The following is a 22,949-nucleotide window of genomic DNA, read 5'->3' on the forward strand; positions in this document are numbered from 1 at the left end:
CCCATATAGGAAATTCTTCCGAAGAAGCATTTTAAGTTTATTAAGCATACAATTTTATTTTTGATAACAAACTCTACCTTTAACAATACCGTATTTTATATGTCTGAGACCAAGGCTTTGTTCCCTTTCTCTTATCTTCTGTCTTCTGTGTTTTGACTCCTTTTGAGTGGATTAAAAGGTCTACAGATTTTTTTTTTCTTTCTCTACAAAGGAAAAAACTACTTAGTTCAGTTGCGAGAAAGTAGTTTATTGTATTCTGTGGGCTCAGAAAGACCTAACAGAAAGTCTCAGAGGTGCCCTTATTAACTGGGAAAAATGAAAGCAATGATAATATCATATGCTGAAAGTGATATTGAGCCCAGAAATGCTGGTACAGATTATAAATTTAAAATTCCACAGGAGAGCATATCGGTGGCTTTGTTTAGCTGCAGGCATTTTAATTGTTAGGGTTTAGGTCTTTTCTTTGGGCCTTTGTTAAAACTTGGTTCTCTTGAAAGGACTGATAAAAGCTTATCATTTTCTCACTGGGGCAAAAAAAAAAAAATCATTCTGTGGCAACAGTTGCTGTGATCATAGATTTCTAGTTCTCACTGCTCTTATGGGGACCCTGAACACCGGAATGCTGGCTTTGAATTTATCATTCTAGAAAGTTAAAACATGGTGGTACAATTTCTATTCAAGTAGTTCTTAGAGAAGAAATTTGTACAGTCTGCAGATGGGGTGGAGAAGGGCATCTGGGAAGATGGCAGCATGGGCCACAGACGTGTCCTAGTGCCTGTGAGCCCACGTCTCAGCCCAGAAGTGCAGTGCCAGATGCAGCGAGGAAGGTCAGCGACGCAGTGGCACAGTCTGCCAGCCCGGCTGTCCCACCGTTTTCTTTCCCTTGTGGTGTTGCTTCTACTATGTAATCACAGATCTCACTGGGACTTTTCCATATTAATACAATCAAGGTGAAGTCTTTTGATATAACTGAGTAGTTAGAAGGACCAGAAACAGAAGTCTCAAATCAGTCTTCATTGTAAAACCACCACTGGAGAGTGTGTAGATTTGCCCCACCACTGCTGAGCTCTTCATTAAATGGAGCCCTGGTTGTGGCTGATTTTCATGGCTTTTCTTTTTTTTAGTCGACTAGCAGATAAATTGTCTGGTATTTTTGTACTAACCATCCCACATTAGCTCTCCTTGTTCAGCCTTTCCTTGTCTGGTATCAGCTGGCAGAGAAGAACTTCAGTCTGGAAACCAGTAATATTGCGGCTTTGCTGAAGTTAGAGATTAGATCATTGGACGAAGCATGTGTGCCGAGATGAGTGTTGTTCTTTCTGTTTATAGGAGAAGTCCCGATATCCAAGCAAAAGAAGAGTTATGGAAGCATATCCAGTGAGTACTGTTTTTAAAACCCACATGGTTTGAAGGCACTTGTGAGGACACAGAGAGGCAGCCCCGGGTGAAGCCTGCGAGGTGGTCTTCACGGCCGTCACTGTGTGGGGCCTGGCACTCCGTGGTGGCGCCTCAGCCGGCAGCCCCGCCATCTCTCCCGAGGCCAGTCAGCCCTGCCTGTGAATGATCCTCAGATGGGCCCACACTGTGTAAATAAATACCAAGGAAAGGACGCCTGCTACGGGAGAGAGAAGCAGATCTTTCTAGGGAGATAGGAGATGCTGGAGAGTCATCTACATCCTGAATAAAGAAAAAACTGCAAGAGGGTAGAAGAGCTACCGAAAAGGTTTTCCTCCCGTTTTTTCCTTAAACACATACCAGTTTTTTTGTTTTTTTTTTTTAAGTTTTATTTATTTCTATACTTTAGTTTTTGGCCACAGCATGTGGAATCTTAGTTCCCTAACCAGGGATTGAACCCATACCCCCTTCATTAGAAGGCAGACTCCCAACCACTAGACTGTCAAGGAAGTCCTGAATGGACCCTAGTTTTCTTAATCTTCATTCCTGGCTTATATCTCTATTAGTTTTATTAACACTGTGTTATAAGACAAGATTCAGTTCAGTTCAGTCGCTCAGTCCTGTCAGACTGTTTGCGACCCCATGGACTGCAGCACGCCAGGCTTCCCTGTCCATCACCAACTCCTGGAGCTTGCTCAAACTCATGTCCATCGAGTCGGTGATGCCATCCAACCATCTCATCCTCTGTCGTCCCCTTCTCCTCCTGCCTTCAGTCTTTCCCAGCATCAGGGTCTTTTCCAGTGAGTCAGTTCTTCCCATCAGGTGGCCAAAGTATTGGAGTTTCAGCTTCAGCATCAGTCCTTCCAATGAACATCCAGGACTGATTTCCTTTAGGATGGACTGGTTGGATCTCCTTGCAGTCCAAGGGACTCTCAAGGGTCTTCTCCAACACCACAGTTCAAAAGCATCAATTCTTTGGTGCTCAGCTTTCCTTAGAAAAGAAAGCTTTTCTTTTTGTTAAAGAAAGCTGAGACAAGATTAGAAAGGTGAAAACTCACCTGCCGATTGTAAATGGTGTTAGTGTTTATGTCAAAACTTTCATTCTCTTTCTCATTCCCTTCTAGAAAAGAGCTTGTGGATCCATCTGGACTGTCAGAAGAACAATTAAAAGAGATTCCATACACTAAAATAGAGTATGTCTTTGAAAATCTATCTTAAAAAGTTTTATTAATATTTGTAACTGAGTAATCTATTCTTACTCTTCAGAGGTGTTCCTTGTGGTGCTTTGTCTTTACATTTTAACTGAAATTAAAAATAACTGTAGAGGAAGGAGTAGAAAATGGTGTATTACATTAATTATTGTCACTCTATCCTGAGGTCACTCTCTCTCCTATAGCTGCCTATTTGCGGGTGGCCCACTTGTACTGGGTGTTTCCCACTAAATAAGTACAGCAGTACTGTACCATCTTCATTGGCTGAATCCATGGATTCAGACTGTAAGGGGGCATGGGGATTTTCAATTTCACTTAGGGCTGGTATCCCTAACCAAGCATTATTCAAGGGTCAACTGTATGATAAAGTTTTATTTTCATTTTATGATGGAGGTAGTTTCCTTTTGTTAACTTATAAAATGAAAGCCATTTAGGCTTTCCAAGCTCAGAGAGATCAGGTTTTTAAAACTCTCAGTTATTACTCCTTCGCAGTTACAATATCCAGGAAAGCCCCAAGTCGGTCCCATTCTGACTTCCGGTGTGTTTGTCTCCATGGTTTCTCTTTGCTTGCTCAGGACGCAAGGTGACCCAGTCCGCATCCGGCACTCTCATTCACCGAGAAGTTACCGCCAGTATCGCAGGTCCCAGTGCTCGGATGGAGAGCGGTCTGTCCTCTCAGAAGTGAAGTAAGTGGGCAGGTGTGAGTACGTCGTCACTTTCACGGCTCCAGAGTGGCAGAGTACAAGAGAACTGTCTGCAGTGATAGAGATGTTCTGTATCTATGGACATGGAGTATTGGAGTGTGGCTAGTGTGACCTAGAAACTAAAAACCTAATATTTTTAATTGTAATTAATTTGAACGTAAGCAGCAGTGTGTGACTGGTGGCAACCATATTGGATAGCACAGACCTAGACTATAATTATACTGAATTATGGCCTTTCCAAGGGCTTCCCAGCTGGCCCTAGTGGTGAAAAAAAACCTGCCTGCCAGTGCAGGGGATATAAGAAACACAGGTTTGATCCGTGGTTCAGGAAGATTCCCTGGAGGAGGGCATGGGCCTGGAGAACCCCATGGACAGAGGAGCCTGACGGGCTGCAGTCCATGGGGTCGCATAAAGTCGGACACGACTGAAGTGACTCAGCACGCATGCATTGCCCTTCCAAACTGTGCACTGAGGCTTTTAGAAGACAGAAAAGATGCATGAGCTATTCTATTCTGAATAATAAATGCATCCATATTAGAGGAAATTGGCATAACAGTTTCTTTTTGCATTGATGGCATTTCACCTTTTCTTTTACTATAGCAAATATTATGTGTTACAGTAGTTTGTTTGTGTTGTTTAGTTTTTCTTTTGAGAAAAGTAGCCATATTTCAGCTTAATATGATAAATGCTATATTTTAAATGAATGTGTTAACAAAATAATTATGCATCCATTTATGAAAGTACTGTCTGTGTGTTAGTCACTCAGTCATGTCTGACTCTGTATGACATCATAGTCGGTAGCCTGTCAGGCTCCTCTGTCCATGGAATTCTCCAGGCAAGAATACTGGAGTGGGTTGCCATTTCCTCCTCCAGGAGATCTTCCCAACCCAGGGATCGAATCTGGGTCTCCTGCATTGCAGGCAGATTCTTTACCGTCTGAGCTACCAGGGAGCCCCATGGAAATTTGTGCACTTGATATTGCTGGGTGGGAATGTTAACCATTAAACTCAGAATTAAGGCTTAAAACTAAAATAAACATTAATAAATTGGGAGATAGACTAGCCCATCAGAGAGATATAGGTCAGGTTTTTTTTTTTAAATTTTTTGTTTGCTTGTAAAATGTAGAACATTGTTGTCCATAGCTCCACAGCTGGTTTTTTTTTTTTTTTAAATAAAAAAGAATACATGGCCAGTAAGTATTTCTCTAGGAACAAATCAAAAAGCCATTTATACACATATCACAGTAAGAAAAGCACATACTTATAATTTATTCTTGGTTCTTCTATTTATTTGCTGTGATTTGAGGTAAATTACTTAACCTGTTGAACTTAATTCAAAAACATTTATTAAATGCCTCACTGTGTAAAGCACTGTGGTAGTAACTATAAGGAATGCAAGATATCTAAAACCTGTTTACTTTGCTGTAGCCTTTTTCCAACTCAAATTGTGCTTCTAGGTACTATCTCAGTCATTAATTCTAAAACTCACTCTCTGCAGTTCAAAAACCGATCTTGTACCTCCACTTCCTGTGACCCGTTCTTCAGATGCTCAGGGTTCTGGTGGTTCCACAGTTCATCAGGTAGGAAATAATCGGTTTTAAGAGGGTATGGTATTGATGACGAGGTTCCATGTTTTAAAAAATAGCATGTATAAAACGTGGAAGGAGAAGAAGGAGGGGTGTGTGGTCAAGACAAGGCGCACCTGGGAAGTTCGAGGTTTATAAACAGACGGTGTTTATAATGGACCAGTATCAGCTTGATGTTTGCAGTGGACTGTTTGGGGCATGGATCCCTCTGAAAGGCAATTATAACTACTGTCTTTTTCCCATAAAAATGTGTGTAAGCATTCATTTCAAGCACATAAGCATACGATTCAGGAAGTTCATGGACAACCTAAGAACCCTGACTTCAGCATATCTATCATTCACTGTGCTTAACTTGATTCATTTTTGTTAATGACTTGCTGATGCTGCTCTGTGCGACCCCATAGACGGCAGCCCACCAAGGCTCCCCCGTCCCTGGGATTCTCCAGGCAAGAACACTGGAGTAGGTTGCCATTTCCTTCTCCAGTGCATGAAAGTGAAAAGTGAAAGTGAAGTCTCTCAGTCATGTCCGACTCTTAGCAACCCCATGGACTGCAGCCTACCAGGCTCCTCTGTCCATCCATGGGATTTTCCAGGCAAGAGTACTGGAGTGGGGTGCCATTGCCTTCTCTGGTTAATGACTTAAGCAAGGACCAATTTTCTTTTGATGCTGACGAAGCTGTTAAAGTGCTGCACTCAATATGCCAGCAAATTTGGAAAACTCATCAGTAGCCACAGGACTGGAAAAGGTCAGTTTTCATTCCACCTCCAAAGAAAGGCAATGCCAAAGAATGTTCAAACTATTGCACAGTTGCACTCATCTCACACACAAGCAAAGTAATGCTCAAAATTCTCCAGACCAGGCTTCAGCAGTATATGAACCGTGAAATGCCAGATATTCAAGCTGGATTTAGAAAAGGCAGAAGAACCAGAGATCAAATTGCCAACGTCCGTTGGATCATCAAAAAAGAGAGTTTCAGAAAAACATCTACTTCTGCTTTATTGACTATGCCAAAGCCTTTGACTGTGTGGATCACAACAAACTGTGGAAAATTCTTAAAGAGATGGGAATACCAGACCACTTGACCTGCCTCCTGAGAAATCTGTATACAGGTCAAGAAGCAACAGTTAGAACTGGACATGGAACAAAGACTGGTTCCAAATCGGGAAAGGAGTACATCAAGGCTGTATATTGTCACCCTGCTTATTTAACTTGTATGCGAAAGTTAAACATCATGAGAAATGCTGGGCTGGATGAAGCACAAGCTGGAATCAAGATTGCCGGGAGAAATATCAATAACCTCAGATATGTAGATGACACTACCCTTATGGCAGAAAGCAAAGAAGAACTAAAGAGTCTCTTGATGAAAGTGAAAGAGGAGAGTGAAAAAGTTGGCTTAAAACTCAACATTCAGAAAACTAAGATCATGGCATCTGGTCCCATCACTTCATGGCAAATAGATGGGGAAACAATGGAAACAGTGACAGACTTTATTTTTTGGGGGCTCCAAAATCACTGCAGATGGTGACTGCAGTCATGAAATTAAAAGACGCTTGCTCCTTAGAAGAAAAGCTATGACTAAACATAGATAGCATTATTAAAAAGCAGACATAACTTTGCCAGTAAAGGTCCATCTAGTCAAAGCTATGGTTTTTCCAGTAGTCATATATGGATGTGAGAGTTGGACTATAAAGGAAGCTGAGCACTGAAGAATTGATGCTTTTGAACCATGGTATTGGAGTGGGAAAGATTGAAGGCGGGAGGCGAAGGGGACAACAGAGGATGAGATGGTTGGATGGCGTCACTGACTCGATGGACACGAGTTTGGGTAAACTCTAGGAGTTGGTGATGGACAGGGAAGCCTGGTGTGCTGCAGTTCACGGCATTGCAAAGAGTCGGAGATGACTGAGTGATTGAATTGAACTGAACTGAACTGAGCAATGACAGAAAAAGCCTATGCCAGTTTAGGTTAGGTTCCCTAGGAAGAGATTCTGTGATGGAGGTTTGCATGGGGGAAGTTTATGGAAAAGTGCTTTTAGGATCAAAGTTGTTGGGGCACAAAAGATAGGCATGAGTTGAACTGAGTGGTAGAGTCCCAGTAAAGGCATCAGATGGTCCCATGGGGAGCTCTGGAGCCAAGATGGCCCTTCTGATTCCTCCCACCTGGAGATGAGGGGGCTGGGCCTTAAACACTCACCATGTAGCAAGTGACTGGATAAAGGGTGCCCTGGGAGGGGGCCTGACTATGGCCTGACCACCTTCAGTCCAGGGTGGGGCTCAGTTTTGAGCTGTATGGCAGCTGTCTCTCCAAGCTGCTGGGGAATGACTGCCTCAATCTGGAATAGAGATCTGCGTGGTTAACCACAGCTTCCACTAAAATCTGCCTAATTTTTGATTAATCTGGGCGCTAATAGGTTGTCCAAACAATTCAAGTCGATAGCAATTAAAAAAAATTACATTAATGACTAGTAGTTTAGACTTCACCTTCAGACAGGACCTGCACTGGTGTCTCTCTCTCTCCACACACCACTTGTGTGGCTTTGAACGTTGTTTAACTTCTAAGACTAAATTCTTTGAAATGTGGATAATAACTACCTCTTGAGGTTGCTAGGAGGATTAATAAGCACTGTTATTTTTCAGAGCTCTTTTTTTTCCTGGTCTTAAATTTAAGTTGGCTTCAATACAAATGAGAATTTCCTTGTGTTTCTGCTTTTCCAACTAGACTAAGTCACTCAGTCATGTCTGATTCTTTGCGACCCCACGGCCTATACAGTCCATGGAATTCTCCAGGCCAGAATACAGGAGTGGGTAACGTTTCCCTTCTCCAAGGGATCTTCTCAGGGATCAAACCCAGGTCTCCCACATTGCAGGCAGATTCTTTACAAGCTGAGCCACAAGGGAAGCCCAAGAATACTAGAATGGGTAACCTATCTCTTCTCCAGCAGATCTTCCTGACCCAGGAATCGAACCAGGGTCTCCTGCATTACAGGCAGATTCTTTACCAGCTGAGCTATCAGGGAAGCCCCCAATCACCACTGAGGAATCTCAAAAAACTTACATGAAATGTTGAAAGAATAGCTGTCACTTTGCTGCACACGGGAACAACTCCCATGCATCTTCTGATCAATGGCACTGAATCTAAGCTTGTCTCTGGGACACCTTTGATTTTGAATTCAACAACTATCTAGTGAGCACATCTAAGGAATAACAAGGCACTCACTGGAGCAGTCAGCAAACTACAGCCCATGGGATAAATTAAGTTTGCAGCCTGCTTCTGTATGGTCCAGGAGCTAATTACTTTTGGTTTTAAAGGGTTGCTTGCAGGGAAGGAAAAACAGTATGCAAGAGAGACAAGTGGCAGTCTATGACCTGGCCCTTGATAGAAGATGGTGACTCTTGGCCTTGACACATAACAGTGAACAGGTGAAACAAACCAAAAACTTGGTAAGCACTATGAAGAAACAAAGGTCTGAGTTAGACAGGTGACTTCACTTTAGATAGATACGGCAAAGGCCATCTCAGAAAGTAACCTGGAAAGTGGAAACCCGCAGGTGAGGAGGAACCAACCACGTGAGTACTCGTGGAAGGCTGATGGAAGCAGAAGGAAGAGCATGATAAAAAAGTGCTGAGGCTGGGAAGGGCCTGGGTGTCTGAGGTCTGAACACAGTGAAGGCAGAGGGCAGATAATGCAGAGCCTTGGACGCCATGGGAAAAGAGTTTGTTTGGATTTTGTTCTGTATTATCCTTGGTGCCATAAGGAATTGCTGATCTGATTGCCATGTGGAAAAAGGATGCAAGTGACATGGGGAAGTGGGAAAGTTGCATTTCCTAAGTTCCACAATGATGCCAGTGCTGGCCTGGCCTGCCTACACATCTCACTTTTTTATGCAGAAGGCTGGTTAAAGTGGGATGGATTTGGGACTTTGACTCATTTCCCTTAAGGTTTAGACAGAATAGATAGGTTCAGCACTTAACAAAAACGGTAGTGATTTCTTCTGATTTCTTAACTCCATATTCCCCTGCCCTGAGTCTCATGCTCTGGTGTCCTCCTCCTACCTCTCTGGTTATCTAAAAATCTTCTATCCCAAACAGATGTTTGACTCCAAAATTAGCTTGATTTGATGGAACATTTGCAAAATTGTTCAATCAGTGCTTCTTTGAGTAAAATTAAGCCAGTCCCACAACAGATAAAAGACAACTTCTTAGAGGGTGGCTTCAGTCCAAAGGAATCCCAAAATAATAGAATTCTGGAGTGTAGCTCATTATGTGTGGGGAGATACTTTTGGGGAAGTAAATATGCTTCTTTAGCCTAGATCTACTGACAGGTTAGGCCATCTGCAGAGAAGGCACGTGCAGACAGGGGGCGCTGTGGCTGCACCTCTCCTGTTTCCTAGGCCTCCTAGGGCTGTGGGAGGTGCACGCGAGCCTGGAGCTGCAGCCCTGGGTGTGGCACTCAGGACCCAGGTCCTCACTCCCACCTCTCCGTGAGGGCCCCTCTTTGAGGGACCCCACCCCAGCCACCAGGGAGCCCTCAGTGATGAGGACACCCAGGGCATTGTGTTGGAGGGGTTTCTTCAGTACTACTGAAAATATAATCAGGGAAGATTAAAAATTATCCCAAACTCCCCTCTCTCTCCATCTCTCTGCCCCTCCTTGGAAGAGGCCTGAGAGCCTCTCAGTGGAAATGACACTTAATTGGGGGAATGGATTGAGATTTATGCCTAATTTTCATAAACAAAATTTGTTATGCACACATAACTTTTTAAGATTTAATCACATATTGTTTATCATAATTATTTAAATAAAGGGAATACTTGTACAGCCTGGTATCACACTTTTCCTAAATATAACTTGATGTCTTAGTTATTTCTAATGTGTTAATAAAATTTACTTGGCTGTAGTTTCTTCTCTGAATCTTACTTTTTTCAAATATTGTTTTCCAGAGAAGAAACGGGTCTAAAGATAGCCTGATTGAAGAAAAATCTCAGACATCTACAAGCAATATGGCTGGAAAACACAGCAAAAACAATAAAAACTATCCAAGCTTCACGCCTCAAGATGGAGACTTAATCCCAGTGAAGGGCTTGGGATGGGGGTGGGAAGGGTATGTGTGCCACCTTTACTTTTAAACTGTGAATTATAGTTATTGAAATATCTTGGACCTGCAGAAGTGTTTCTTCAGAAGAAAATAATGGAGTCCATTGCATCTTTTAAAGGTTGAATTACAGTATGTTTGTGCCTAAGGGTCTTTTTACTTGGCAACTGGAAAGATGGTAGTCTTACAAAGCCTTTTTCATTTGATGCCATGTTTTCCTTCCTGGAAACTCCCAAGTATCTTGTCTGCCACAACCAAGACCAGAGGCTTCAGATCAAAGTTCTGGAATCGTGGACTGTGGCCAGGTAGCTATGCAGCAGTACACTAAGGGGGATGAAAGATTCTTCCCTACTCTGGGTAGATCTCTGCCTGTGCACAAATGCATGACTGAGGGATCACTTTCACACTGCAGGTATTTTTATTCACGTTAATGTTCTTTGTAATACTGTATTTTGTGGCATTAAGTTTCACTGGTAATTTGCAAATGTTAAAAAAAAGTGCTGCTTCTAATTTCTAGTGTCCTTGTCTTGTGCTGTCGTTATGTGCGGATTTTACTTCACCTCAGCTTATAAATTCATGACCTTCAACCTGAAAGTTCTGCCTGGCTAACTCTTCCAAAACACTATTTCAGACCTTTCCTCTTGGCAGATGAAAGCAGTCTACAGGGAAGACATACTCCTACAGGATTTTCCATCTCCCCCTGACACAAAAGACAAACCTCGTCATGGCTGCCATCAACCCATGTCCTTCCTTTTCTCCTGTCACTCTACCTATGGTCTGGAGCCCAGCTCCTTCAGCCTTCTCATCCCTTCTGCCTCATGTATTCAAGATTTGACCTCTTCCTGTCAGCTAGACTGCCATCTAAAGACAGCCAAATCTCACAACCAGACCCTTTTCCAGCTCCCACTTTGTTCTCTCCCATTTCATGATTCTTGAAAGGATTATGGGTAGCCAGTGTGCTCAACTCATCTCCTAATGTGCCATCTCAAATACACATTCTTCCCCACTGTTCCACTAAAGCAGACCTCAGACATTACCTTCATGTCACCAAACCCCAAGGTTAACTTTCAGGCTGTCCTGCATTATTTTTACTTCAATGCATTTCCCATTGCTCCTGCCATTCTGTCCTTTCCAGCTCCCCCTACTGTACCACATCAGCAGTTGAGTCTCTTAAATCTAGACCCTCATGGATCACACTTATTCCTGTGGCCAAATTTTATTCTTATGGCTTAGACTAGACTTCTCTGGTGGCTCAGACAGTAAAAGCATCTGCCTACAATGCGGGAGACCCGAGTTTGATTCCTGGGTTGGGAAGATCTGCTGGAGAAAGGAAAGGCTACTCACTCCAATATTCTGATCTGGAGAATTTCATGAACTGTATAGGCCACAGGGTCACAGAGTTGGACAAGAGTGAGCGACTTTCACTTTCTTTCAGACTACAGACCAGTGTAGTATCAAGGAGTCGCTTAGATTTCTAAGGCGATTCAAATAGACTAGCTCAGAAAGCTACTCCCCCAGCTCATCTGTGAATGTACAAGACTACACACCTAGCAGTCATTACAGACATACTCTTCATTACTAACTCCTGTCTGCTGTAGTTTCAACTATCTCTCTTCCCTAACTTTACCACTGCCTTTGTCCAAGGTGGTCATCTCTGGTATAGACAGAATATGGCATACAGTGTAGCCTCCAGTTGGCCCACAGCACTGCTTTTCTTGCAGATGTACATTTCCATCATGGCTTTCCCATGCTTTAAACAGAGCCTTACGTGATCTGCCCCCTTTTGATCTTTCAGTGAAAGAATGTTATGTTCTAGCAGTTAAATCATAACATACAAACCTCCAAGAAGCACATTATTTTATTTACAGTCCCACTGCTTTCTATGTACATTTATGGGCTGTCCAAAAGCACTATTTTTTAAAAGCAATCCTGGAAATTTTAAATACTCTAAGCAGGTCCTGAAGATCAAGTTGTCAAATTCCTCACCAAGGACAGCCTAAAAGAAAAAATAAGGCACTCCATTTGACAAGTGAACATTTACTTCAAGACTTATAAACTCAGTACATCTTTCCTGCATTAAGTCATGCACTTCTGGACTTCATACATCAACATAAAACATGCCCGAGATCTTTAAAATTTTAGCTATTACACATAAAATCAGCTATCAATAATTCAAAACTATCACCCTACCTTAGGTCATCTTCGCACTTCCAGATAGTTAAGTATTCGGTTGGCAGCAGTCTATGCTTCCAGCGTCCATCTTTCACCTGAACAAAAATTAAAGCCGGTTAAGAGAAAGGTACACTTAACTTGGCATAATCAAAACCACATGTGTAAATAATATGAGTATATGTTACTTACGCAGCTCCTACACCGAAGATATCAAATACAAGGGCAGGAAAAAAAGCTGCATAAGTGTTTGGTTTACGCCTTTTTTGACACCACATCCACTAGTTTCCAAAAGTGAATGGGCAACACAAAGGCGGTAAGAAAACCGCGTTAAGGAATGCTGCGTGGCGCCGAGGTGCTTAACCCTTCACTGTTCTGAGGGCAACTAAGCCCAGTTCTACATTTTCGTCTACGACTCAGAATCTAACTGGGTAAGGAACGCTTAGTTACTCTATTAGATGACTAAAACATTAAAATCTCGAGGCAACTGATCCTTTCTGTAAGAACATGAAAACTCACCTGCAAGGATGGTGATACTCATTTCCGCCAAATTCTGCACCATGACACAGTTATCAAGATCTACACCTGAAATGGCACTCTCGCGTGGACCTGATTTCACACCGTGACATGGTCGGCGTACGTGCTCTACACGGTAAAGCCTTTCCCTTTCACACGCGCAAAATCCCCGCATTAGAAATTCCCTGACACACAGTAAATAAACTCAAACGCCCCCACCCCCATCCCATCGCCCCGTCTCCTAGCATGGAAAAGCAGACTCGGGGCCGCTTGGAGCCGCCTGAGGTCTCAACAACGTGGCGGAGGCCAAAGCAGGCCGCTGCCCTCTACGCGTTCAGGTCCCGGGAGCATCTTGCCCGGTCCGGTCTCGGCAGCAGCCTCCCAAGACTCGGGGAAGCCGCATGGTCCTGCCCGGCGCCCCGGCCCTCAGAGGCCTGGCTGCGGGGCAAGCCGAGTCACGCGAAGCTCCAGCAAACTGACATCCCCGCCGAGAACCGAGGCCAGAAAGGATGCGCCGCTTTCCCACAATGCTTTTCTACGACTGGAAGGACCCACTGCTGGAGGCGTGCGGGGAGGGCGGACTGCACCATCGACACCGGCGCCCTCGCGAGACGCCGCCGTGTGGCCGGAGGGCGAATTGCCCAGTGATGGGCAGAGGGGCGGGGCGGCACCGGCAGAGTTGTGAGGGGCGCGGCTTCTCACCCCGCGCGCCGGCGGAGTCCAGCGAGCAGCTCCTTCTGCGGGAGGGGAGGTTTTTCTTCCAGTGTGGACACTCAACCACCCCTCCGCCCAGTGTCGAGAGCACACGGTCAGCGCTGAGCTGCGGTGTAGTCCAGAGGACCGGAGACCTCGTGTTCTGAGGGAGGAGAGACAGCTCACCGTCTCCAGCTGAGGAAGAGTAAGGTCATTAATTCCAGAAATATTTATTGGGTATATCTGTGCTTCATGCTCTGTTCTAAATGCCTGAGAGCCAGGTGTGAATGAGACAGAGTTCCTGTCTCACATCCTGTTTCTGTGAGAAAGACACGAAACAGGTAACGTGCATCCCGTAAGTAAGTTCCTCAGTGTCAGTGCCAAGACGGAAACAAAGGAGGCGAAAACGTGATAGAGCCGCGCAGTCCGGTAGGAATCGAGTGCGACCCACGAATGTCGTCGTAAATTTTAGAAATGCCCGTTAAAAGGAACAAGTTAAATTCAGAGTTGCAACCGGTGCTAAGTATTATCATTTAAACATGTAGTTACTATGCAATTATTAATGATATACATTGCATTCTTTTGTTCCTACGAAGGCTTCGAAATCCAGGGTATATATTTCTAGTACATTTCAATTCAGACGAGTCACTTTTCTGGTGCTCAGAAGCAGGCCCTGGTCAGCAGGGCTGGAGTCGTCGGAGGAGTGCAGGCTGGCATCAGATGCGGCGGAAGAGACAGGCGGGAACAAACCATATAGGGCTTTGTACCTGTGGTAAGGGGTTGGGATTTTCTGCTGAAATTTAAAATTGATTTTTAGCACTGAAGGAAAGTGGAGGCGGTTCACTGGTTTCTTGCTGACAGCCGTAACTTCCGAAGGGATGGAGACTGTAGTGATTTGGACTGTGTGGTTTCCTTGCACCTCAAGTCCTAGCAGAGAAGAGCCAGAGACTACAGCCCAGCACCTTTCTTTGTTTCTTTGAAGCTTATTGCAGGAAGAAAGAGACGGGGATGGAGAGAGAGAAAACAGGAAGGAGGGAGGGAAGGAAGGAATGAAAGGAAAAGAGGAAAGAGAGAAGTGAGGACAGAAAAAAAAAAAAAGAACAGAGAAAGAGGAAAGAGAAGAAGGAAAGGAAGGAAGGAGAAAAGAAAAGGATAATTTAATGCCTGTAGTCCGGTGGTCATCCCACATGGACTAGCCTGAATGATAACATCACCATTGGGACAACAGGGGCAGGGACCATGCAGAAGTAAACGTGTAATGACCATAAAAAGGTAAATAAATCTAAGACCTTCATTAGGAAGTCTGGGGAGAGAAAGGTTGGAGAAAGAGAAGGTCTCCTCAAAGAGTGTTATTTGAAGACTCTGAAGGGTACAGTTTGGGAATTATGGCATATTTCAATCTTGCCTTCCTGCTAGGGAAAGTCAGTGAGAGGATATTTCTTTGGGCTGGAGGAGCCAGCCGACCCAGGTTTCTGTCCAGCTCTTTGACTTTTGGCTTCCCTGATGGGCAGACGGTAAAGAGTCTTCCTGCAGTGTGGGAGACCCAGGTTCAATCCCTGTGTCAGGAAGATTCCCCTGGAGGAAGAAATGGGAACCCACTCCAGTATTCTTGCCTGGAAAATCCCATGGATGGAGGAGCCTGGCAGGCTACAGTCCGTGGGGTTACAAAGAGTCGGACACAACTAAGCGACTTGACTTTCTTTCTTTCTTTGACTTTTGTGCTTTTGGGTAAGTGACCACCTCTCTAAGTCCAGGGTTCTATTTTATGGGTAATACCTCATACCTTTGCCTGTGGACCACATGCGTGCATGTGTGCCTGCTCCGTTGCTCAGTCATGTCCGACTCTTTGTGACCCACCAGGTCTGTAGCCCACCAGGCTCCTCTGTCTATGAATTTGTCCAGGCAAGAATTCTGGAGTGGGTTGCCATTTCCTCCTCAAGGGGATCTTCCTGACCCAGGGACTGAACCCACATCTCTCATGTCTCCTGCACTGCAGGCAGACTCTTCACTGCTGCACCACCTGGGAAGCCCAGGTACCACATTGTGGTTGTTCAGTCGTGTCCGACTCTGCAACCCCACGGACTGCAGCCTGCCAGGCGTCGCTGTCCTTCACTGTGTCCCAGAGTTTGCTATGTACCACGCAGATGAAAGATTTAAGCAAGGTTTGTTGAATCAGTTAACACTGTACAGTACATAGTGACGCCCAATTAATGACTCTGATGAGCTATATTCTCCTTGTTTACTGCCATCCCAAGTATGGAAACTTATTGGGTTGATGTCTTAAGGAAGGGGGGTACAATGCTGCTATTTTCCTTTTATTGTCTTGACATTTTGTTCCCACCTCATTCTTTCTCATCAGTCCCTTGTAAATCATCCCTAAACCCTGGATGGTTCAAGAATAGAAGGCATTTGTTTCAATTACTGGATTAATGTTAGTGTCGGGAAATTAATTCTAAATTCTTCATCTTCCCGTCTGCTTTGACCTCACATAGCCTAGGAAGGAAAGCTTGATAATTCAGCCAACACAAGCAGAAAGGACGTGAGAAAAAGATAGGGGATATTTCCTACGCTGTTGGAGTGGAGGCATTATGGAAAGATGTACAAGCTACCTACAGTGTTAATGCAAGCATGGAACAAACTCAGTTTCCTTGTTCTGATTGGTAGGCAGAATAATGGTCCCTCAAAGGTGTCCACATCCTAATTCCCAGAACCCGTGAATATGTTCCATTATGTAGTAAAAAGGGGGCTTTGCAGATGTGACTAATATGAGGGATCCCGCAATGAGGAGATAAAAAAACGCAGAGAAAAAAGTCAGAGAAATGTGGCAGAAGAGAAGGCAGGAGAAGGACTCAACCTTCCATTGCTAGCTTTGAAGATGGAGGAGGAAGATCTTTGAGCCAAAGAGTATGGACAGCATCTAGAATCTGGGAATGGCCCTCATCTGACAGCCAGCAAGCAAACACGGACTTCCTGTCTACAACTGTGTGGACTGAATCTGCCAACCACCTGAGTGTGCATGAAAGCAGATTCTCCTCTGGAGTCTCCAGAAAAGAACACAGCCGTGCTGATATCTTGATTTTAGTCCACTGAAACTCATGCCAGACTTCCTACCTACAGAGCTGTGATAATAAATCTGTGTTGTTTGAAGCTGCTAAATTTGTGTTACTTTGTTATGGTGGCAAGAGAAAACTAATAAACCCTGTAAGGGTGGAGAGTGAGAAGTGGTCTGTTTTTCTTCTCCTGCTCCTTGTCCTGCTTCAATTTTCTTATCAGGAACACAGCAAAATGTTGCAGATAAGCTATGCACATTTCATTGTGAAGTGCTTAATCCATATAGGATTGACATTTTCTTTATGTTGGGAGTTAGGGGTCTGATAGAAAATCCAATAGATATTAAATAATTTGAATACTAAATTTAAAATCATTTGTGATTTTCTTGGATTTTATCTTTAAACAATCATATTATCTATGGAAGTGTTTTTCCTTTCTACTTATACTCTGTGTGTGTGTGTGTGTGTGTGTGTGTGTGTGTGTGCATGCCCAGACTGGGACATGAAGGATATTGTTGACTAGAATGATAATAGACGTCCTTGTCTTGTTCACAGCTTTGAAGGAATGCTTGTAAAGTTTCAGCATGTATGTACGACATGTATGACATTTTATGCATTTTATCATTTATTGGGTTAGAGAAGTGTCCTATTTTTAGTTTGCTAATAGTTTTTTTTTAATATATCATGAGTGGATGTTGAATTTTATTCAATGTTTTTTTTCTGCCTCTATTGAGAGGAACACATGGTTTTTTCTTATAATGTGTTAATGAGGTGAATTGTGCGAATACATTTGCTAGTGTTGAACCAGCCTTACATTTCTGGGAGAAACCAAACTTGTTGTTTCAAAAACTGTTGTGTTTAGAATTACTGCATTTATGTTTATGGACAAAAGGGGAGTGTGTTTACCTTTCTCATACTGTCTTTGGTAGTTTTTTCACTTGTCTGTGTATTTAGATGTCTGTATACTTATTGTTGGCTGTGCTGGGCCTTCGCTGATGTGTGCGGGCTGTTAGTAGCGACAAGCAGGGGGCTGCCCTGTAGTCGCGGTGCTCGGGCTCCTTGCTGTGGTCGCGTCTCCTGGCGCAGAGCACAGGTTGCGGGTTTACAGGCTGCAGTGGTCGTGGCGCGGGGCTTTAGTTGCTCTGTGTCATGTGGGATCTTCCCAGACCAGGGGTTGAACTGGTGTTCCCTGCATTGTAAGGCAGATTCTTAACCACTGGACCACCAGGAAAGCCCCTCTTTGATAGTTTGGGGCTTCCCTGGTAAAGCGTCTGCCTGCAGTGCGGGAGACCGGGGTTTAATCCCTAGGTCGGGAAGATCTCCTGGAGGAGGAAGTGGCAACCCACTGAGGAGCCTGGTAGGCTACCGTCCATGGGGTCGCAGAGAGTTGGACATGACTGAGCGACCTCACTCGCTCATCCGGATAGTTACTTCTTCTTCTTGTTGGGCTCAGTCGCCCAGTCATGTCCGACTCTCCCCAGTCCCATGGGCTGTAGCCCGCCAGGCTCCTTTGTCCATGGAATTTCCCAGGCAAGACTACTGGGGCAGATTGCCCTCTCCTACTCCGGGGGATTTTCCCAGGCCGGGAATCGAATCCTTGACTGTTGCATTGGCTGGTGGATTCTTTACCATTGCTCCACCTGGGAAGCTCCTGGATATCTACTTAATATTAGTAACTTGTCTCTGAACAAATTACAGATATTCTATGCAAAAACATTTACTGGGAGCCTATTTCCCTTCGCTTTTAATGGTAAAATTATAATGAGTTAGTTCTTAACCCAAACTAGTTTTAAAAATGTAACTAAAAAAAAAAAAAAAAAAAAAAAAAAAATGTAACTAAAATATATTAAAGAAACCTCTATTAAATAAAAAACTGTAACAGTAGGCTGTAGCATCCATAATGTTCCTTCCTGATTACCAGCCTATATAGTTATGAACAAATAGTTGCTTTGTCAGCAGTAACACAATCTCTTTTATTGTTACTGCTTTTCTGCTTGGTTTGCTTCTTTCTCCGTTAATCTTTAACATTTCCTCAGCCTTTTTGGTTTTCAGAATACAAAACTGGGGGGAAAAAGGCAATAGGAAATATGAAAGGCACTGTAGAAATGTGGCAGAAAATGACTCACAGTGAGGGTGGTGTGGTACTTTAGTGCTTCTTCCATCACCAATGGCATCTGTATGGAGTATCCCTGTCATTGAAATTCAGTATGCCTTGTGATTGCTGAAAGATGAAGCTGGGAACATTTTTGTGGTTGTGTTTGTGATGCTACTCAGGGCATTCCCCATCCCTTTGTTGTTATTGGTAAAAATGTGTTTTGGGTCCTAAATATAATATTTCTGTATAAATAGTTGAAGTTTTTCAATTTTTAGGATTTATTTTTAACTGGAGGGCAATGGCTTTACACTGTTGTTGTAAATGTTGGTTTCTGCCATTCCACATGAACCAGCCATAAGCACACATGGGACCCCTCCCTCTTAAACCTCCCTCAGAGCACCCCCCCCCCCCCCCCCCCGCCCTGTCCCACCCCTCTATGTTGTCACAGAGCGCAGGATTGAGCACCTTGTGTTTCGCCTTTCTGATTAGGCCTTCCCGCTCCGTTTTGTCTATGGTGGTGTTTGTGTCTCAGTGCCGCTCTCTGTTTGTCCCACCCTCTCCCTCCCCTGCTGTGTCCACAAGTCTGCGCTCTGTTCCTGCCCTGCAAAGAGGTTTATCAGTACCATTGTTCTAGATTCCATCCATATGCGTTAATACACGATATTTATTTTTTCTCTGACTTCACTCTTTTGTTGTTTTGTATGATATATGTGTTGTATGATGCTGGAGTATTAAAGAGTTAATTTATTGGGAAACCATTAATCAGGAAAATGTTCTGTGGAATATGCCTATACAGTACTGGCTTTATAAAATTACTTGGAGACTTTTTCCTCTTTTTGTCTTCTCTGAAGAATTTAATATAAAGTCAGCATTTTTTTTTTAAGTAAAAAATAAACCTCACTTTAAGAATTATCTGGATCTAGAATTTTCTTTGTAGGAAGATTTCAAACTACTGAATCAGTTTCTTTAATGATTGAACCATTCAAGTTTTTTCTTCTTTAGTCAGTTTTGTTAAGTCATCCTTCTGAGGAATGTATCCATTCCACCTCCATTCCACCGTGTTTTGAAATTTGTTGATCCAGGAAGCATAGAGAGTCCCAAACAAAATCAAATGAAAGATGATTACACCAGGACACATTTTTAATTAAAATGGAGAAAAGTAACAATAAAGAGAAGATATTAAAAGCAGCAAGGGAAAAGCAACAAGTTACATAGGAGGGAACTCACCTAAAGCTCTAGATGACTTTTCAGCAGAGACTCTGCAGGCCAGAAGGGAGTGCTACAATATATTTTAATGTGATGAAAGGGGAAAACCTACAACCAAGAGTACTCTACCCAGCAAAGCTTATGTTCACATTTGATGGAGACATGAAAAATTCCAAGGATAAGCAGAAGCTTACAGAGTTCAGCACCACCAAACCAGCTTTACAAGAAATGTTGAAGGGGTTTCTCTAAGGGAAAAACCAAAGTCCACAACTAGAAACACAATTGTTGCAATAGGAAAAATAGGTAAAGGCAAATATACCATAAACATAGTTAACCAACTATGTGAAAAACTCATAGGGAGGTTAAAATACAAGTAGTAAAATCATCTAATCCACAAAATAGTTAAGGGATACACAACCAAAAAGTTGTGAGATATGATGTCAAAAACAGTAATTGCAGGGGAAGGGGGGTAAAAATGAAGTCAGCCCTTGGATATCTGTTAAATTAGAAGTTACCCCTCAGATCATTGTTACCAAAATATGCAAATAGGCCTCTTTTTGGAAAGACTGGGCAGGTTTCAGCCTGCTGCTTCTGTGCTGGGCCTGGAGGGTTAGCCATGCTAAATCCAAGTGAGCCCTTTAGGGACTGTCTTTTAGAGCCCTGTGGCCTTGTGGGGCTCATGGATGCAAGTCCCACTGGTTTTCAAAACTAGATGTTTTAGGTACTCATCTCTCAGGTGGAGGTCTTAAAAGTTGGAGCAGCAGATTGGAAGTCTCAATCCTTTACTCCTTAGGGAGAAGCTGGAAGGTGTGAGTTCCCTCCTGGTTAGGGGTTGCTGCACCAGGGCTGGGATTATGGCAAGATTGTTTCTTAGCTTCTACTTGGTTTGATGTGGGTTTTTTCTCATTTGCCCAGTGAATAGGAGTCTGGTATTTTCTGGATTTTCTTCAGAGGAAATTGTCTTGTGTCCAGCTGTTGATTCAGTGTCTCTGGGAGGTTGAGGTGAGGAGCCTCTTACATTGGCATTTTGAGCCAGATCCTGAGACTAAGTTTCTGATGTCAATTATTAGAAATTACTTTTCTAGCATTTCTCTTTGGTTCTTTTTCAGAGACGTAGCTTACTTATGATATCTTTTGTTCCTTTGTTATGTACCCCATTTTATTTCTCTAAAATATATGTGAGATTTATATTTAAATATAAACACACTCATTCAATATTCTCAAGGTCAGAAATTAAAGTTGTCTGTTTCAACTCACTGTCATATGTTATATGTTTTCTTATAGGTTGTGGTTTTTTTTCAACTGTAAGCATATGTTCTTTGGAAACTAAGCTGTGGTAATCTTTTGGGTGTGTTCCTCTAGAAAAGATTTATGTGTGGTGTTGCTGGGCATTTGGGGTACTTCTATCCGGGCTTCCCTGCTGGCTCCATTGGTAAAGAATCCACCTACAATGCAGGAGACCTGGGTTGGGAAGATCCCTTGGAGTAGGAAATGGCAACCCACTCTGGTATTCTTGCCTGGGAACTCCCATGGACAGAGGAGCCGGACAGGCCCCAGCCCACAGGGTCGTAGGAGTCGGACGTGACTTAGCGACTAAGCCGCTGCTGCCCGGGAGGCCCTGTGAGACCGTGCCACCCACTGCACACAGCATCGGCTGCGCGCTCCCCTGCACGAGGGAGAGCTGGCGCTGGTCATCTTCTCGGGAAACATTTCCCCGTTTATCCTTCTTAGTAAAAAGTCGGATAACTGTCTCCACTATTTCTCTCTGTAGGGTGATTCACTCCCTACACCCTGTCCCATTCACTTACTGTATGGGTGGGTAGTTCTGTTTCCCACTTGCTCAGGCCTTATGTCCTGTCTCCTGACTTCCAACTGATCCTGTGAAGTGTAAGCTGTAAGCCACCAGGGATATGTCAGTAGATGTCCCAGGCACATACCAGCTCCAGAAGTTACTTTGGATTCCTGCTATCTTTTATGTGTGGCCTCTGAGGTCTTCCTTTATTTTTCAGCCAACTCAGCCGTGCATTTAGAAAGATATTTTAAAATATTTTATCCAGCATTTTTAATTTTTGGAATTAGGGGACTTCTCTGCATATCTCCTGCCACATTGCAGGCACAGAAGAGTTTGCATTTCTTCATCAATTTGATCCTTGAAAAGCCATCCAGCTTAAGCGTGTCAGAAGGCTTATCACTAATCCTGCTTTTTCTACTAACAACCTATCTGTAAAGGTAATAACTCTTCCCAAAATAATTTATAATTTAGAGCAATTCTCACAGAGTCTCTTTATTAAAGTAACTTGGCTAAATTTTTTGGCAGTTTCACAAATTATTCTGAAGGTCATTTAGAGCAAGAAACTGATGAGAATAGCCAGAAAAATTTAGAAATAGAAGAGTAATGATGGAGGGCTAACTCCTTACCTAACTCTAAGTATTAATATATATTCTGATATTAAATATTGCAACATTCTCAACTTCATAAAATAATTAAGGGTTTGGCACAGGCACTCACCTATCAATGAAATGGAAGATGTAACTCATAAACATTCATCTGTATGTTAAATTTTAATCTATCTTAAAGCAGACGTCACAAATCTGCAGAGATGGGAGAGCCTTAACCCACGCATGTCACTGACCAGAGTGATTTGTCATTTGGGAAATAAAAAGAATATTACCTGCTATAAATCAAAATAAGTCCTGTATAGTTTAAAGAATTAAATGGGAAAAAAACAAATAATAGAAAGGCTAAGTGAAAATATTTGTTTGGCTGAAGAGAGGACTTCCTGAGCTTAACTGCTTCTGGAGGAACCTGATTGCGGCAAGTAGTGGCATATAGACGTCCCTCACTTTCTGACCAGGAGAGAGTGTTACCTTTCAAAATAGTAATCTTTATTTGAAAAGTAAATGGAAGGAGTTAGAAGATAATTTTGGTTTGGCAAAATTTAAAACTCTTTATCTTACATTATTAAGGACTTCCCCAATGGATCAGTGGATAAAGAACCCGCCTGCCAGTGCAGGAGACGTAAGGGATGTGAGTTTGATCCCTTGGTTGGGCAGATCCCCTGGAGGAGGGCATGGAAACGCACTCCAGTATTTTTGCCCGGAGAATCCCATTGACTAAGGAGCCTAGTGGGCTACAGTCCAAAGGGTCGCAAAGAGTTAGACACGACTGAGCAACTAAGCATGCACACACATCTTAAATATGAAAGGGAAAATTCCTTGTATCTATGGGCCA

The 22,949-nt window shown here is 43.2% G+C and overlaps 1 protein-coding gene, 1 long non-coding RNA gene, 1 other non-coding gene and 1 pseudogene across 3 annotated transcripts in view; 2 read left to right on the forward strand and 2 right to left on the reverse strand.

Moving 5' to 3' along the window:
• The window catches only part of EPB41L4A (erythrocyte membrane protein band 4.1 like 4A), a 265,318-nt gene extending 255,264 nt beyond the window's left edge, over positions 1-10,054 (forward strand). The window contains 6 exon segments of the mRNA XM_070462355.1: positions 1,330-1,377; positions 2,520-2,588; positions 3,182-3,292; positions 4,808-4,889; positions 9,837-9,907; positions 9,909-10,054. Coding sequence (XP_070318456.1) covers positions 1,330-1,377; positions 2,520-2,588; positions 3,182-3,292; positions 4,808-4,889; positions 9,837-9,907; positions 9,909-9,963 — 436 coding nt within the window. The 3' untranslated portion in view covers positions 9,964-10,054.
• A 1,774-nt stretch (positions 10,055-11,828) lies between these two features.
• On the reverse strand, positions 11,829-13,297 carry LOC110141101 (uncharacterized; annotated as a pseudogene).
• LOC139033364 (small nucleolar RNA SNORA13) lies at positions 12,337-12,473 on the reverse strand. The gene has a single exon (XR_011485949.1). It is a non-coding gene; the product is annotated as a small nucleolar RNA SNORA13 (small nucleolar RNA).
• A 43-nt stretch (positions 13,298-13,340) lies between the features above and the next one.
• The window catches only part of LOC139033360 (uncharacterized), a 211,626-nt gene continuing 202,017 nt past the window's right edge, over positions 13,341-22,949 (forward strand). Inside the window, exon 1 of the long non-coding RNA XR_011485944.1 lies at positions 13,341-13,571. This is a non-coding gene — a long non-coding RNA (uncharacterized lncRNA). The remainder of the gene's footprint in view (positions 13,572-22,949) is intronic.

Source organism: Odocoileus virginianus, unplaced genomic scaffold (assembly GCF_023699985.2).
Source record: "Odocoileus virginianus isolate 20LAN1187 ecotype Illinois unplaced genomic scaffold, Ovbor_1.2 Unplaced_Scaffold_3, whole genome shotgun sequence".
Taxonomy (NCBI): domain Eukaryota; kingdom Metazoa; phylum Chordata; class Mammalia; order Artiodactyla; family Cervidae; genus Odocoileus; species Odocoileus virginianus.